The sequence below is a fragment of the Microplitis mediator genome, chromosome 1 (genome assembly GCF_029852145.1).
Source record: "Microplitis mediator isolate UGA2020A chromosome 1, iyMicMedi2.1, whole genome shotgun sequence".
Taxonomy (NCBI): Eukaryota; Metazoa; Arthropoda; class Insecta; order Hymenoptera; family Braconidae; genus Microplitis; species Microplitis mediator.
In genome coordinates, this window is record NC_079969.1 from 1534253 (window position 1) to 1549148 (window position 14896).

General features: G+C 27.5%; 3 protein-coding genes across 5 annotated transcripts; all 3 read right to left on the reverse strand.

Moving 5' to 3' along the window:
• Positions 1–314: 314 nt before the first annotated feature.
• On the reverse strand, positions 315–4306 carry LOC130675373 (scoloptoxin SSD976-like). Its single transcript, XM_057481009.1, has 7 exons — positions 4132–4306; positions 3890–4011; positions 2282–2369; positions 2042–2214; positions 1858–1955; positions 1701–1792; positions 315–731 (listed from the first exon to the last, which is right to left on the reverse strand). Exons 1-7 carry the CDS (start codon positions 4229–4231, stop codon positions 445–447), a joined length of 960 nt encoding a protein of 319 aa, XP_057336992.1. The 5' UTR covers positions 4232–4306; the 3' UTR covers positions 315–444.
• On the reverse strand, positions 4132–9909 carry LOC130675379 (venom allergen 5.01-like). 3 transcript variants are annotated; one of them, XM_057481041.1, is made up of 7 exons: positions 9400–9909; positions 8135–8256; positions 7188–7269; positions 6239–6372; positions 6067–6167; positions 5908–6002; positions 4132–5833 (listed from the first exon to the last, which is right to left on the reverse strand). In XM_057481041.1, exons 1-7 carry the CDS (start codon positions 9476–9478, stop codon positions 5784–5786), a joined length of 663 nt encoding a protein of 220 aa, XP_057337024.1. In that variant the 5' UTR covers positions 9479–9909; the 3' UTR covers positions 4132–5783. The 3 variants fall into 3 exon arrangements, with proteins under 3 accessions (XP_057337024.1, XP_057337016.1, XP_057337005.1); XM_057481033.1 differs by having other exon boundaries at positions 6239–6387; XM_057481022.1 differs by having other exon boundaries at positions 6239–6399; positions 9400–9905.
• Positions 9910–10122: 213 nt separating this feature from the next.
• Positions 10123–14622, reverse strand: LOC130665028 (retinol dehydrogenase 12-like). The gene is made up of 6 exons (XM_057465275.1): positions 14276–14622; positions 12260–12338; positions 11927–12201; positions 11738–11857; positions 11384–11579; positions 10123–10670 (listed from the first exon to the last, which is right to left on the reverse strand). Exons 1-6 carry the CDS (start codon positions 14475–14477, stop codon positions 10553–10555), a joined length of 990 nt encoding a protein of 329 aa, XP_057321258.1. The 5' UTR covers positions 14478–14622; the 3' UTR covers positions 10123–10552.
• Between the last annotated feature and the right edge of the window lie 274 nt (positions 14623–14896).

A 14896-nucleotide genomic window follows, 5' to 3' on the forward strand; every position in this document is an offset into this window, starting at 1 on the left:
AACCCAGTAGTCAGATCAAAAGCTAATTTAAAAAATTTCAAAAAACCTTAAAATTTTGAAAATTTAAAAAATTCACACGTTTTCGTGTTCATTACAAAATTTCCTTTGGATTGAGTACCAACAACTCAGTAGTCAGATCAAAAGAAAACTTTGAGAATTTGGAAAACCCAAAAAAATTTAAAAATTCAAAAAATTCATTTATTTTTACATTCAACACAAAATTTCCTCTGAAATGAGTACCAACAACCTGTATCGGAAATGAAAAAAAATAATTTAAAAAAAAAGTAAATAAATAATAAAAAGAACATGACGTGGTACTTTATGCACGATTTATTTAACAACTCTAGACTACCATGCAATACATATTTAACGCTACATCAATTTAACTTGAAAACATCATAACCGAGACTATTTTATAATTATTATTATTATCATGATTAATAATCAGTCACGCGATCTCCAGTAGTAGAAGATATTGTACATGGTATCAACTCTGAGATCTTTAACATAAACTCCGTCACGCGAACCGCGATCCTCAGGTGCTGCTACGATTGCATTTGATTGTCGGCGATCTTCCAGAGTGCTATCATCTTTTTCATCTTTTTCGTAAAAACCTAAATCTGCTGCCAAAGATTTCCGTGTTTCCATCGATGGCGGATAGCTTGAAATCGCCGAATTGATTGACTTATCATCGGAGTCTTCGCAAATTAAATCTTCGTGGTCGTTTTTACCTGCGGTAAGACAGAATCATTAAAGCTCTACCCTTTCCCTGAAGCTACTGCGGAAGCTTTGCACGAAAGCTTAAAAGCTCAACATACAATTTTTTGTCAAAAAATATTTTTTGCTGAAAAAACATTTTTTGATATTTTATGGCAGAGCTTGCGGGAGCTTGCAAGCTCTGCAAGCTTTTGAAAGTTCGGGGGTACTGAGGCACTTAAACAAATTCTGTGCACTGGGATAAGTTTATAAGAAGCTTTGATATTTATTATGAGCTTAGCAATTCCTGTGAGCTTTAAATGAGCTTTTAGATTTCCGTAAGCTCATAGTGAGCTTTGAGTTAATGACAGCCGATAAAAAAATTAGGAAGAATGTTGAAGTTTTTTGAAATTTTTGAAAAAGCTCGAAAATTGTTGCAAGCTCGCAGATATTTATGAACTTACGAGCTCAAAAATAGAGCCAATTAATTATCAGTAACGGCGTGAATCAAAAAATTTGCGAGCTTTCACAAAAGCTCATAGGTCGCAAGCTCACTGAGCTTGTGATTTTCAAGCTCACTAAGCTTGTGATTTTTAAGCTTATTGAGCTTGATTTTAAATTCACTGTATATGTGCTATAGCTGTTAGCTCACATGTGAGCTCAGTCGAGCTCAAAAGTGAGCTTGCGTCGTTTTGCACAAATTTCTGATATTTTATTCTCTAAATTCAAGTTTTATTAATGTCTAGTAATTCTGAATATCTTCGAGCTCTTTCACAAGCTCACGTTTATTCATAAGCATACGAGCTCAATATTGTATTCAATCAACTTTTAGGTCTCATATAAAAAATATCTGAGTTTGTACAACACTCTGCAAGGCGTGAGCTCACCGAGCTCGTTGAGCTCGCGAGCTCATTTTTACATTTTTTAATTTTTAATGCTCATTACTTCATATCAATTTTTGAGCTTTTGAGCTCGCAAATATTTTCAAAAAAGCTCATACTCACTACACAGCGCTGGGTAATTTACCGACGGACTAAAACCTTCTGGGCAGTTCAAATTTCCTTTATTATACGGAAGGTTGGCGAAAGTATTTCCACTAAAGAAAAATAGAGAAAATTAATTTATGACTTTTCCTAATTATTTTAATCAGAGTTTACTTACGCAGACCCATAGTGACACACATAGAGTCGGTAAGTGACGTTTTGGTCGCGATATCTAGTGAACCCGCAACCCACAAGGTAAGTGTTCGCCCACGCGAGCTTGTATAATGCCCAAAAAAATAAAAAACAAATATTTTCTACTAAATTACTGGTTAATAATAACTAATAATGATAATTATATTTACCTGAGTGTAATGTCCCGAATTCTGGACATCGGTCGGATTAATTGGATTGAAATGGAAGTAAATATTTTCGTCGAACCATTTTTGAATTTGGCGGGCAAAGTCTTTTTTGTCTGATGGGTGCAGAGATCTGCTGCGGGTTATGCCGATGTTTTGTCCGACCCTTCGGAATCTCTCTGATGATTAATTGATTAATTGATTAATTAATGGATTAAATGAGTGATTAATTGAGTGGTTAATTACCGACGCGACGATCTTCTTCTTTGTTGTGAGCGAACGTGCAGTGGTTGGCCCAGTCTTGGGCACCTTCGGCTAATTCGTCGTCCCAGTACTGGCCCAAAAATCAATTGACGGGTAAAATGGGTCAAGGTAAATTTTGAGAGTAGTATGGGGATGTGGGTACTCATTCCAGAGGAAATTTTATTTTTATTTTGAGTACAGAGTTAATTTTTGAATTTTTGAAAATTTTTCAAAATAAATTTTGTGACTCGAAACCTAGTCTTGTGGGTACTCATTCTTCTGCAAATTTTACTCTGAACTCAAAAATATCTATGATCATAACTTTTTTGAAATTTTGAGTTCCAAATTTTCAAAAAAATTTATTTGACCCAAAATGTAACTTGTGGGTACTCATTCTACAGGAAATTTCATTTTTATTTTGAGTACAGAATTAATTTTTGAATTTTTGAAAATTTTTCAAAATAAATTTTGTGACTCGAAACCTAGTCTTGTGGGTACTCATTTTTCTGAAAATTTTACTCTGAACTCAAAAATATCTATGATTATAACTTTTTTATTAATTTTGAATTCCAAATTTTCAAAAAATTTATTTGACCCAAAATGTAACTTGTGGGTACTCATTCTACAGGAAATTTTATTTTTATTTTGAGCACAGAATTAATTTTTGAATTTTTAAAAATTTTTCAAAATAAATTTTGTGACTCGAAACCTAGTCTTGTGGGTACTCATTCTTCTGCAAATTTTACTCTGAACTCAAAAATATCATTAATCATAACTTTTTTAAAATTTTGAGTTCCAAATTTTCAAAAAAATTTATTACCCCAAAATATAACTTGTGGCTACTCATTTTTTTGGAAATTAAATTCCTAATCAAATCGTACCCTCGACATAAAATTCCCGCCCCCTCCCTAAATTCTCTCCCAATTAAGGTCCCTTCGTATTCCCAAAATTTTTTGAACAAAGGAAAATTAAAATAAATATATAATAGTATGGAAATTGATAACTAATTTAAAACTTTCTCCAACTTCTAACTTCTAATTAATAATTTAATAATATCAAAAATAATAATAATATAGAGCAACACGTATGATTTAATGAAATGCGGTTTGTGGAAACTGTCAGACACATTACTGTAATCACTACTGTGGTTTTCATATATATGTATATATATATACACGTCCTATTACATATATCTACATATATGTACATATATTTTACATCTGGCATTCAAATATATATAATATGATTTCCGGTAGATTGACCACGCATTTCCACATGTCCATATTTTAAATTATAACACATTATTCATAGTCACATATATATATATATATATATATATATATATATATATATATATATATATATATATATCTAGTTGCATTGTAACATATAGAGAATTCAATGCACTTTAAAATGAGTACCCACACGACATATTTATTTTTAATTTCTATATATTTAATAAATATAAATATATGTATATATTTAACAATATATAGAAATATAAGTATATCATGTTGGTACTCATTTGAAAGGATTTTTAATTTTCTATACATCTAGATCAAAATATATGTATAAAATATATATATGTATACATATATATGTGAAAATTACCAGTTCTCGCATATTTGAGGCCGGAGGCTGTCCAGCAACAGATCCACTGGCGATTGAATTTCTCAGGTCGTTATGCATGCGTAGGATGTCCTCTTTTAAGTCACAGGAAATTCCTCCAGTTTCTAATTTTCATTATTTAAAAATTTGAAATTTTTTTGTCTCGAAAAATTAAAAAAATTATTACAGTAATTTTTAAACTGGTGGGAAATTATATTTTTAAAAAAATATTAATAATTACTCACCCAAAATTTCAACACCAGCACAATAAGTTTCCATTTCAGTGGCCCATGTTGACCCACAAATAATAAAAGCAAAAAAAAATATTTTTTCAAAATTTTTCATTTTTCGGTTCAGAAAATAAAAAAAAATCTTGAGCAAAAAAAAATGATTGACCGGCGACGAGATGAAAAATTGTTCGTCTTATATATATATGTGTATATATGTATGTATACATGTCATATATATATTTTATAGGTTGCAATTGGAATTGATTTGTCTTGTATTTTATAATCGGTAATAAAATTCGACATTTTAATTGTTTTTATTTATAAATACGTGACCAATAAAAAATATATTACCAATAAAAACAACATGGTTATATTTGTTTATAATTAATTAAGTAATTAATCAATTAAATTACTTTTATTTCCATTTAAATTGATTACAATCAAATTAGTAATAAAAAATTAAAATTTATGTTTTTTTAGTTACGGTTTGTCATTATGAGTTTGAGAGGATGTAACTTTGTAAGCATTGAGTTTTAGAGAATTTCTTATGAGGGAATTTTTGTAGAGAATTTAATCCTGAACAAAAAAGGTGTGAGTCAAAATTTCTGTATTTTCAAATTTTAATGAGTTATTTTGAGTTTAAAAGAAGGAAAGTCGAATTTAGTGGAAAAAAAGTTTTTGAAAGTTTGAGGGGCTGTAACTTTGAAATTTTTGAGTTTATGAAAATTTTTACAGAGGGAATTTTTGTAGGAAATTTAACTCTCTACAAAAAAGGTCTCTGTAAAAATTCCCAAAATCCCAACCATTTATGAGTTATTTTGAGTTTAAAAGGAGAAAAGTCGAATTTTGTGGAAAAACAATTTTTTTAAGTTTGAGGGGCTGTAACTTTGAAATTTTTGAGTTTATGAAAATTTTTACCGAGGAAATTTTTGTAGGAAATTTAATTTTCTACAAAAAAGGTCTCTATGAAAATTTCCAAAATCCCAACCATTTATGAGTTATTTTGAGTTTAAAAAGAGGAAAGTCGAATTTGGTGGAAAAAAAATTTTTGAAAGTTTGAGGGGCTGTAACTTTGAAATTTTTGAGTTTATGAAAATTTTTATCGAGGAAATTTTTGGAGGAAATTCAATTCTCTACAAAAAAGGTCTCTATAAAAATTCCCAAAATTCCAATCATTTATGAGTTATTTTGAGTTTAAAAAAAGGAAAGTCGAATTTTGTGGAAAAAAATTTTTGAAAGTTTGAGGGGCTGTAACTTTGAAATTTTTGAGTTTATGAAAATTTTTACAGAGGGAATTTTTGTAGGAAATTTAATTTTCTACAAAATAGGTCTCTTAAAAAATTCCCAAAATCCCAACCATTTATGAGTTATTTTGAGTTTAAAACTTAAAAATGAAATTTCCCTAGTATTTCCTCAAAAAATTATTTTTCTGTCTTTAAACCTCTCTACCATCCAAACTATCAATTTTATCACGAAATTCCTCATGACAAATTTTGTAGGAAATTTAATTCTCTACAAAAAAGGTCTCTTTAAAAATTCCCATAATCCTAACCGTTTATGAGTTATTTTGGGTTTAAAAATTAATTAGTGTAGACATGTTCTAGTAGTGCAACTTCCGGTAAATATATATCATTAATTATTATTATTATTATTATTATTATTATTGTTTAAAAAACATAACCACATAGAGCACCAAGATAATAAAAATTTCCTCGAGCTGCAACAAAATTTCAAAAATTAATTATTTAAAATTTTTTAATTTCAAATTAAAAAAATTTCTGATAAACTTACAACAGAGTCCCGCGTATCTGTTAGAAAAAGACAACCCATAGGCTGTGCATGAAGGCTGCCCAGATTGATATGGCGCGAATCCAAGAACGTTTCCGCTATTTTTAAAAATTCAATTTCTAATAAGTAAATAGTTTTTAAAATTTTAATTATCGTAATTACCTGGGTCCGTAATTACAAACGTAATTTTTGGTGTATCCTCTCGCGGGGTCGTAGAAAAATGTGTAGCCACAGCCGACTAAAAAAGTGTCGGCCCAGACAATCTGGAAATTTTTTTTAAATTACAATAAATTTAATTTTTACTCTGGGAATTAATTAATTTTTTTCAATTAACCTGCGTATAGTGCGCGGTATCACGGCCATAGCCTGTGTGATAGTACTGTACTTCATTGAACCAACCGGAAATTTGTCTTCGCCAATTTGGTTCTGCATCGTAAGGTCCTGGTGGTCTTGTTGTCCATGTACGGGCTATATTTTGTCCTACTGCGAATCTCCCTATATATATATGTATATATTTCAATGCGTAAAAGATAGAAAATTTGATGCCCTTTAAAATGAGTACCCACATGCCATATTTATTTTTAATAATTTATAAGACATATATATAGGTATACAAATATATGTTTGAAAAGAACATAAAATAAATATGGCATGTGGGTACTCATTTTAAAGGGCATTCAATTTTCTATCTTTTTATACATTCATACATATATATACATTTACATATATTTATATACTTATATATACTCATATATAAATAAATATATGAAATTTATGTAAATTTACAAAGACAGAGGATTTGATGCCATTTAAAATGAGTACCCACATGCCATATTTATTTTAAACAATTTATAAGACATATATATAGGTATACAAATATATGTTTGAAAAGAACAAAAAATAAATATGGCATGTGGGTACTCATTTCAAAGGGCATTCAATTTTCTATCTTTTCATACAATCATACATATATATACATTTACATATATTTATATACTTACATATATTCATATATAAATAAATATATGAAATTTATGTAAATTTACAAAGACAGAGAATTTGATGCTGTTTAAAATGAGTACCCACATGACATATTTATTTTTAACATGTCATAAATATCAAAATATATGATATAAATATAAATATATACATATAATATAATTGAAAATAAATATGGCATGTGGGTACTCATTTGAAAGGACATCAAATTCTCTATCTTTTCATGCATTCAAATATATATATATATATACATATATATATGTATATATATCAAAATTACTTACGAACATGTCGATTGTTATCATGAGATTCCGAGCATGTTTCCGCCCATTTCTGTGCTGTCGCCGCTAACTCATCATCCCAAATCTTTTAATTACATAAAAATAAAAAATAAGTACATAAATAAATTTATGATTAAAATTCACAATGCATTTAAATTGTCTCACAACAATAATTATTAAATATACTATATATATATATATATATTTAACATAAATTAAAAAAATTACAAGCGTTAAAAATAAAAATAAAATTAAAGCGCGCGACAAGTTAAATTTAAATGTATTTTAATCTTGGATTTAAATTTACAATTTAATCCATTAATGTATTTACTCTACTCGTTCCTCTTTTTACTCTCACTCTATTTTTTGTCAAGTGGAAAATAAAAATAAATAATTATTATTATGATTGGCAATGTTTACATTTTTTTTTTATTTGAATTAAAATTTTTTTTCTGACGGTGACATATTTTATAATTGTCATGTTATATTTTCTTTATATTTATTATTATTATGAGACGATATAAATTATTTTTTTTGGAGTTTCTAAAAGTATAAGCTTTAAAATGCTGATATCTTTGAAACTATTGATTTTAAAAAAAATTTCAAAGAATAACTTTTGATAGAAAATTAAATTTCCTACAAAAAATGTCTCTTTAAAAAATTTCCTATCTCCATTTTTTTAGGAGTTATTTAAGATTCAAACTTTCTAAATTAATTTATCTAAAATTTGAAAAAATTTTTTTTAACTTTGAAATTCTATAACTCGTTAACGATCACTTTTACGACAAAATGTGTAGGGATCAATCTTGTAGGAAATTAAATTTCCTACAAAAAATGTCTCTTTAAAAATTTTGATATCTCTTGTCTATAAGCCACAATTTCAAAAAATTCACTTCAAGTCATCAGAAAAATGCAAAATATCCCATGAAAAAATAAAAATCAATACCCACCATCTCCATCATATTTGCTGCTGGAGGCTGCCCATGGACTTGTCCTAATGCTATTAGCTGACGTAATCGATTGTGTTCATCCAATATAGTCTGTTTATCTTGACAAGATATTACTCCGGCCCCTTTTAGTATAAAATAAGAAAAAAAAACTAAAATTCCACGAGTAAAAAAATTTAAATATATACATATATGTGTATAATATATATGTCATGAACATGCGAGTTGTGATTTTTCCCACGACATAAATTCACAATTGATGTAACGCCTAGTGGCCGTGCCTTTTCCAATTTCCGTCTAAATATATATATCTATATATATATATATATATATATATATGTACATGTATACATACATACATTTATATTGGTCTAGTTATATAGAAAATTTGATGCCCATTCAAATGAGTACCAACATGCCATACTTATATTTACATATATATACATATATGTTTGTATATTTATATAAATATATATATGAATTATCAATTATACAAATAAATATGTCATGTGGGTATTCATTCGAAAGGGCATTTCATTATTTATTTTTTTTCCAAATGTGTTTATGAATAGAAATTTATATACATATATATTTATTGAGTATATATATATGAGTCATAAATTTTGAAATTAAATATATCATGTGGGTACTCATTTGAAAGGGCATTTAATTTTCTATTGATATATGTATATAAAAATATGTATATTCATATATATACATATATATAAATATATATATGTATATATATATATTTTTTTTTTTTTTTATAGAAAATTTTCAGAATAAAGTAAAAGATTAAATAAAGAAAAAAAATTTTGTTGTGATAAAAAAATATTGAGATAAAAATATAAATCCCTTAAGATCTACTTGACCTGGTAAGTATTTTTAAAATACTGTGTAGACACTCGTTGAGTCACACGATTATTCTTTACTGCATTTTGTAGTGCACTCTGTATAGGGTGTTTATTAATATATACTTATATATTTATATAAATATATATTTATTTATCTGTCGTGGGAGTTAAGTAGAAAAAGAGTTTGATAAAGTAAATGGGCTGTAACTTAAAAGCATTTGGGTCTAGAGTAAAAATGAAGAGGACTTTTTTTTTAGGAAATTAAATTTCCTACAAAAAGTGTCTAAATCATTTTTTCGTAAAACCAAGGGTTCAAAAGATATGAGCGTTTGAAATGAAAATTAGAAAAACTGGAAATTGGAAAAAAAATTTGATGGAAATAAAATTTAAAAAAAAAAAATGTTGAGTACTTACTCAGGATATTTTTGCCCAAACATGCTGATGAGAGAGACAGAGCTCCGGAAAAAATAACGAAAATAATAAAATGGCTCATTTGAAAAAAAAAAATTTTTTTTGACAGTTGAATTTTTTTCGAAAATAAAAATGAAAATTGATTGAACGTTAGTTCGAAGAATGTGTCGACAGGTTTGTCAAGTAAAATAGACAGGCTGGTGGATACATCGGCTTTATATCAATTCGATCGGCATCACGTGTGTCAAGGTGATGCTCAAATAAAAATAAAATAAAGTTAAATAGATGGGTGTGTTTTAGTGTTAGAATTTATTCCTTTAATTCTAATTTCTAGGATATTTACCAGTCATAAAATATATTTTTTTTCCCAGATTCTCGAATTTATTAGACCCGGAACAAAAAGGACAGTCTGATCACGTGGGCGTAATTAATGGCCAGTAATTAATTTACTTACAAACTCTGGTTACGACACGCGAAAATTCATTTTATTTTCTTCACAATTTATTTTTTTTCTTTGCTGGAGAAAGAATTCTAATTATTTCTAAATTCCACGAAAAAAAAAAAAAAAAAAAAAAATTACAATTTTGATTTTAAATACTATGGGGTCAGTGACTTATAATTACAAATTAAAAAAAAATTAATTATCTGTAATTAAAAAATTATTTATAAATTTTTTTATTTTAATTCAATAATTAAATTACAATCAATTAAATTATCATTAAAAATAATTTTAATTGTTACAGTAAAACTTTCATTTATATGTCCGTCTTCCCCTTCTTTTTACCTCACTTCCGACCGGTCACTATGGTAAGACTTCCCTTGCTTCTGTGCTTCCGTTGCTATGATGGCATTCCCCTCCACATGCTCGTTGCCATGGTAACGGCCCCTTCTACACGCTCGTTACCATGGTAACGCTCCCCCACGCGCTCATTGCCATGGTAACGCTCCCCCCACACGCTCGTTGCCACGGTAACGTCCCCCTCCACATGCTCGTTACCATGGTAACGTCCCCTTCTACACGCTCGTTGCCATGGTAACGCTCCCACTCTACGATCGTTACTATGGTAACGTCTAACTACAAGTTTCCCTTACTAGAGTAATAACCCCACTACCTACTTCTATCCCTACTAAGAATTTGTACTTTACATAGTTTAATTTATTTTAATGATAACAATGGCGAAGAATAATTTATTAGTTCTATAGTTTTGTTCCATAATTTTTCAGCTAAACTTGGACTCATTGCTCGTAGTGCCGGTGTTGTAACGTCACAGTTACTGAAAACATATTTTATATATATATGAATAAGTATATTATGTGGGTACTCATTCAAAAGCGTATTCAATTTCTGATATATTGATATATAAATATGTATATATACATACATAAATAAATATATCATGTGGGTACTCATTCAAAAGGGTATTCAATTTCTGATATAATGATATATAAATATGTATCTATACATATACAAATAAATATATCATGTGGGTACTCATTCAAAAGGGTATTTAATTTCTGATCCAATGATATATAAATATGTATATATACATATATAAATAAATATATCATGTGGGTACTCATTCAAAAGCGTATTCAATTTCTGATATAATGATATATAAATATGTATCTATACATATACAAATAAATATATCATGTGGGTACTCATTCAAAAGGGTATTTAATTTCTGATCCAATGATATATAAATATGTATATATACATATATAAATAAATATATCATGTGGGTACTCATTCAAAAGGGTATTTAATTTCTGATATATTGATATATAAATATGTATATATACATATACAAATAAATATATCATGTGGGTACTCATTCAAAAGCGTATTCAATTTCTGATATATTAATATATAAATATGTATATATACATATACAAATAAATATATCATGTGGGTACTCATTCAAAAGCGTATTCAATTTCTGATATATTGATGTATATATATATATGAAATGATAAATATAAATACATGTAATAAAGACCGGTTTGATGAGCAACTAGTGGACTGGTGGCACAGTAGATAGTAGTACCAGCACCTTGTTTGTTATTTTTTAAAATTGGCTCTATTAGAGCGGTCAATGAAGATGGGAAAAATTTATCCAAAAGTTCAGTTTTCACAAGAGATGGATCGACATCGTAGACGTGGATATTCGTTAAATTATTTTCTGTTAAATAAATAAAATATATTATCTATAAAATGAAATTATTACTATTATTTGAAAAATCTACTACTCCAAGTATCGATAGATTGAACTGTATCGATTACTCGAAAATTTGGTACATAAATTTTTTTAGTTAATCGATTGAATAAATAATATTTTACTTTGTAATTTACGTGTTAACTCTTGTGTGAACAACGAAATCGATAATTTACTTTGCGAGTACGCAAATACTGTACTGAATGGATTTTCTGTATTCAAATCGTCAAAATTTATGACTCCAACTGAAAAAAATTTTTTTATCAATTCTATTCTTTATATATATATAAATAAATGTGTGTGTATAAATTTACTATAATGTGAGAGCGAAGTCAAATTAATAATTCGCGCTTCATTAGATTTTGCTAGAGCAGGCAACAATAATAATGTGAATAGAAATGGCGACAAATAATTGGTCTGCAAATGAGTTTCGTATCCGTCAATTGATTTCATAAATTTATCAACGACGATACCAGCGTTGTTTATCAATATATCGATTTTTTCATAGTCATTGACTATTTTTTCCGCACAGTTGCGGACACTTTCGAAATTATTTAGGTCTAATTGGTAAATTATGAGATCGGCGGTTCTGAAAATTATAAGAATTTATTTTTGTTGATGTATTGAATTTTATTAATTTAACTTACGGGTTATTTGATTTTTTAATATCTTCAACGGCTCGTTGAGCTTTGGTGATATTACGTGATGGTATTATTACTTTTGCACCTAAAAATAATAACATTTAAAAAATACTAATGGCCGCTAGAATATAAATACTAGTCGTTAAAAGAACTAATCATCGATAGTAAATATACTAACTATTAAAAGTACTCATCACCATTAGTGAAAATCACTAACCATATTAATTAGTAAAAATACTAGTCATGGCTAATAAAAATACTAATCATTAAAAGAACTAATCATCGATAGTAAAAATACTAATTATTAAAAGAACTAATCAACGTTAGTGAAAATCATTAACCACGCTAATTAGTGAAAGTACTAATCATCGCCAATAAAAATACTAATCGTTAAAAGAACTAGTCACAGCTAATAACAAATGCTGATTATTAAAAGTACTAATCATCGCTAATAAAAATACTAATCATTAAAAGAACTAATTATAGCTGATAAAAAATACTGATGATTAAAAAGACTAATCAACGTTAGTAAAAAATATTATCCATACTAATTATTAAAGGTACTGATCGCCGTTAGTAAAAACTACTAGCTATACAAATTAGTAAAAGTACTAATCATCGCCAATAAAAATACTAATCATTAAAAGAACTAATCATCGATAGTAAAAATACTAACTATTAAAAGTACTAATCACCGTTAGTGAAAATCACTAACCATACTAATTAGTGAAAGTACTAATCATCGCCAATAAAAATACTAATCGTTAAAAGAACTAGTCACAGCTAATAACAAATGCTGATTATTAAAAGTACTAATCATCGCTAATAAAAATACTAATCATTAAAAGAACTAATTATAGCTGATAAAAAATACTGATGATTAAAAAGACTAATCAACGTTAGTAAAAAATATTATCCATACTAATTATTAAAGGTACTGATCGCCGTTAGTAAAAACTACTAGCTATACAAATTAGTAAAAGTACTAATCATCGCCAATAAAAATACTAATCATTAAAAGAACTAGTCACAGCTAATAACAAATGCTGATTATTAAAAATACTAATCATCTCTAATAAAAATACTAATCATTAAAAGAACTAATCATAGCTAATAAAAAATACTTATGATTAAAATAACTAATCAACGTTAGTAAAAATTACTAGCCATACTAATTATTAAAAGTACTCATCACCGTTAGTAAAAATTACTAGCTATACAAATTAGTATCTATACAAATTAGTAAAAGTACTAATCATCGCTAATAAAAATACTAATTATTAAAAGTACTAATTACCGTTAATAAAAATTACTAACAATACTAGTGATTAAAAGTACTAACCATCGTTAGTAAAAAAATACCAATAGAATAAAATTACCAATCACGAGTATCATTAAAAATACTAATTATAATAATCATTAAAAATACTAATCATGGTTATCAGGACAAATACTAATTAAAAGAACTAGTCACAGCTAATAACAAATGCTGATTATTAAAAATACTAATCATCTCTAATAAAAATACTAATCATTAAAAGAACTAATCATAGCTAATAAAAAATACTTATGATTAAAATAACTAATCAACGTTAGTAAAAATTACTAGCCATACTAATTATTAAAAGTACTCATCACCGTTAGTAAAAATTACTAGCTATACAAATTACTAGCTATACAAATTAGTAAAAGTACTAATCATCGCTAATAAAAATACTAATTATTAAAAGTACTAATTACCGTTAATAAAAATTACTAACAATACTAGTGATTAAAAGTACTAACCATCGTTAGTAAAAAAATACCAATAGAATAAAATTACCAATCACGAGTATCATTAAAAATACTAATTATAATAATCATTAAAAATACTAATCATGGTTATCAGGACAAATACTAATTGTACTGATCCTGAAAAATACTAATAATCTAAACAATTAAAACTACTAATAAAAATAAAATATATTGATCATCATAATCACCAAAAATACTAATAATAAATCAATAAATATATCAAGTTACCTCTCTGATAAAGAAATCTAGCAGTTTCTAACCCAATCCCAGAGGTCGCTCCAGTCAAAACAATTATTTTATCACTCAAATCAATATTTTTATCAATTTTAAAATCTTCACAGTAATCATTTAAAAATATCCCTTCACTCCAACCGGCCAAATTAGCAGCAATAATCATAATCCCAAGGAAATTAACAACAAATAATTTCATTTTGAGAAAAAAATAAAAACAGAATCCTAAAAAATAACGCGGACCAAATTCGCGACGAAGGAAATATAGAAGATTTTAATAATTATCGATGGGCGTTACTCTACATGAGGAACGTCAGTGTCCAAGTGATCATTGTCAAGTGCCATATGATCTTGAATGTTAATTATCGTCCTTTCTCTTCTCTGTTCAATGTCAGCCGCAGCATCTTTTTTCATCCTGGCAAATATTTTTCTACATACATACACTTATTTTTTAAATTGTGGCCAAACTATAAGAGATATCGCAAAAGTGAAAAGGATCAATTTTACAGGAAATTCAATTTCCTAAAAAAAAGTATCCTTATAAATTTTTCGTAAAGTTGATAGTTCAGCCAGAATTTAAATTACCAGCGATTAGGAAAAAAATTTCGGAGGTCGAAT

What these genes read in the sequence shown, in the direction of transcription:
- LOC130675373 (XM_057481009.1), bottom strand. Translation starts at nt 4,231, where the DNA reads ATGAAAAATTTTGAAAAAATATTTTTTTTTGCTTTTATTATTTGTGGG. An exon ending in TGCTGGTGTTGAAATTTTGG is followed by an intron (nt 4,012 to 4,131) that starts GTGAGTAATTAT and finishes AATGAAAATTAG; the next exon opens with AAACTGGAGGAATTTCCTGT. An exon ending in AAATTACCCAGCGCTGTGTA is followed by an intron (nt 732 to 1,700) that starts GTGAGTATGAGC and finishes GTCTTACCGCAG; the next exon opens with GTAAAAACGACCACGAAGAT.
- LOC130665028 (XM_057465275.1), bottom strand. Translation starts at nt 14,477, where the DNA reads ATGAAATTATTTGTTGTTAATTTCCTTGGGATTATGATTATTGCTGCT. An exon ending in ATTAAAAAATCAAATAACCC is followed by an intron (nt 12,202 to 12,259) that starts GTAAGTTAAATT and finishes TATAATTTTCAG; the next exon opens with AACCGCCGATCTCATAATTT. An exon ending in CAAACCGGTCTTTATTACAT is followed by an intron (nt 10,671 to 11,383) that starts GTATTTATATTT and finishes ATATGTTTTCAG; the next exon opens with TAACTGTGACGTTACAACAC.
- LOC130675379 (XM_057481022.1), bottom strand. Translation starts at nt 9,478, where the DNA reads ATGAGCCATTTTATTATTTTCGTTATTTTTTCCGGAGCTCTGTCTCTC. An exon ending in CAGCAAATATGATGGAGATG is followed by an intron (nt 7,270 to 8,134) that starts GTGGGTATTGAT and finishes TGTAATTAAAAG; the next exon opens with ATTTGGGATGATGAGTTAGC. An exon ending in TGATAACAATCGACATGTTC is followed by an intron (nt 6,400 to 7,187) that starts GTAAGTAATTTT and finishes ATATATATATAG; the next exon opens with GGAGATTCGCAGTAGGACAA.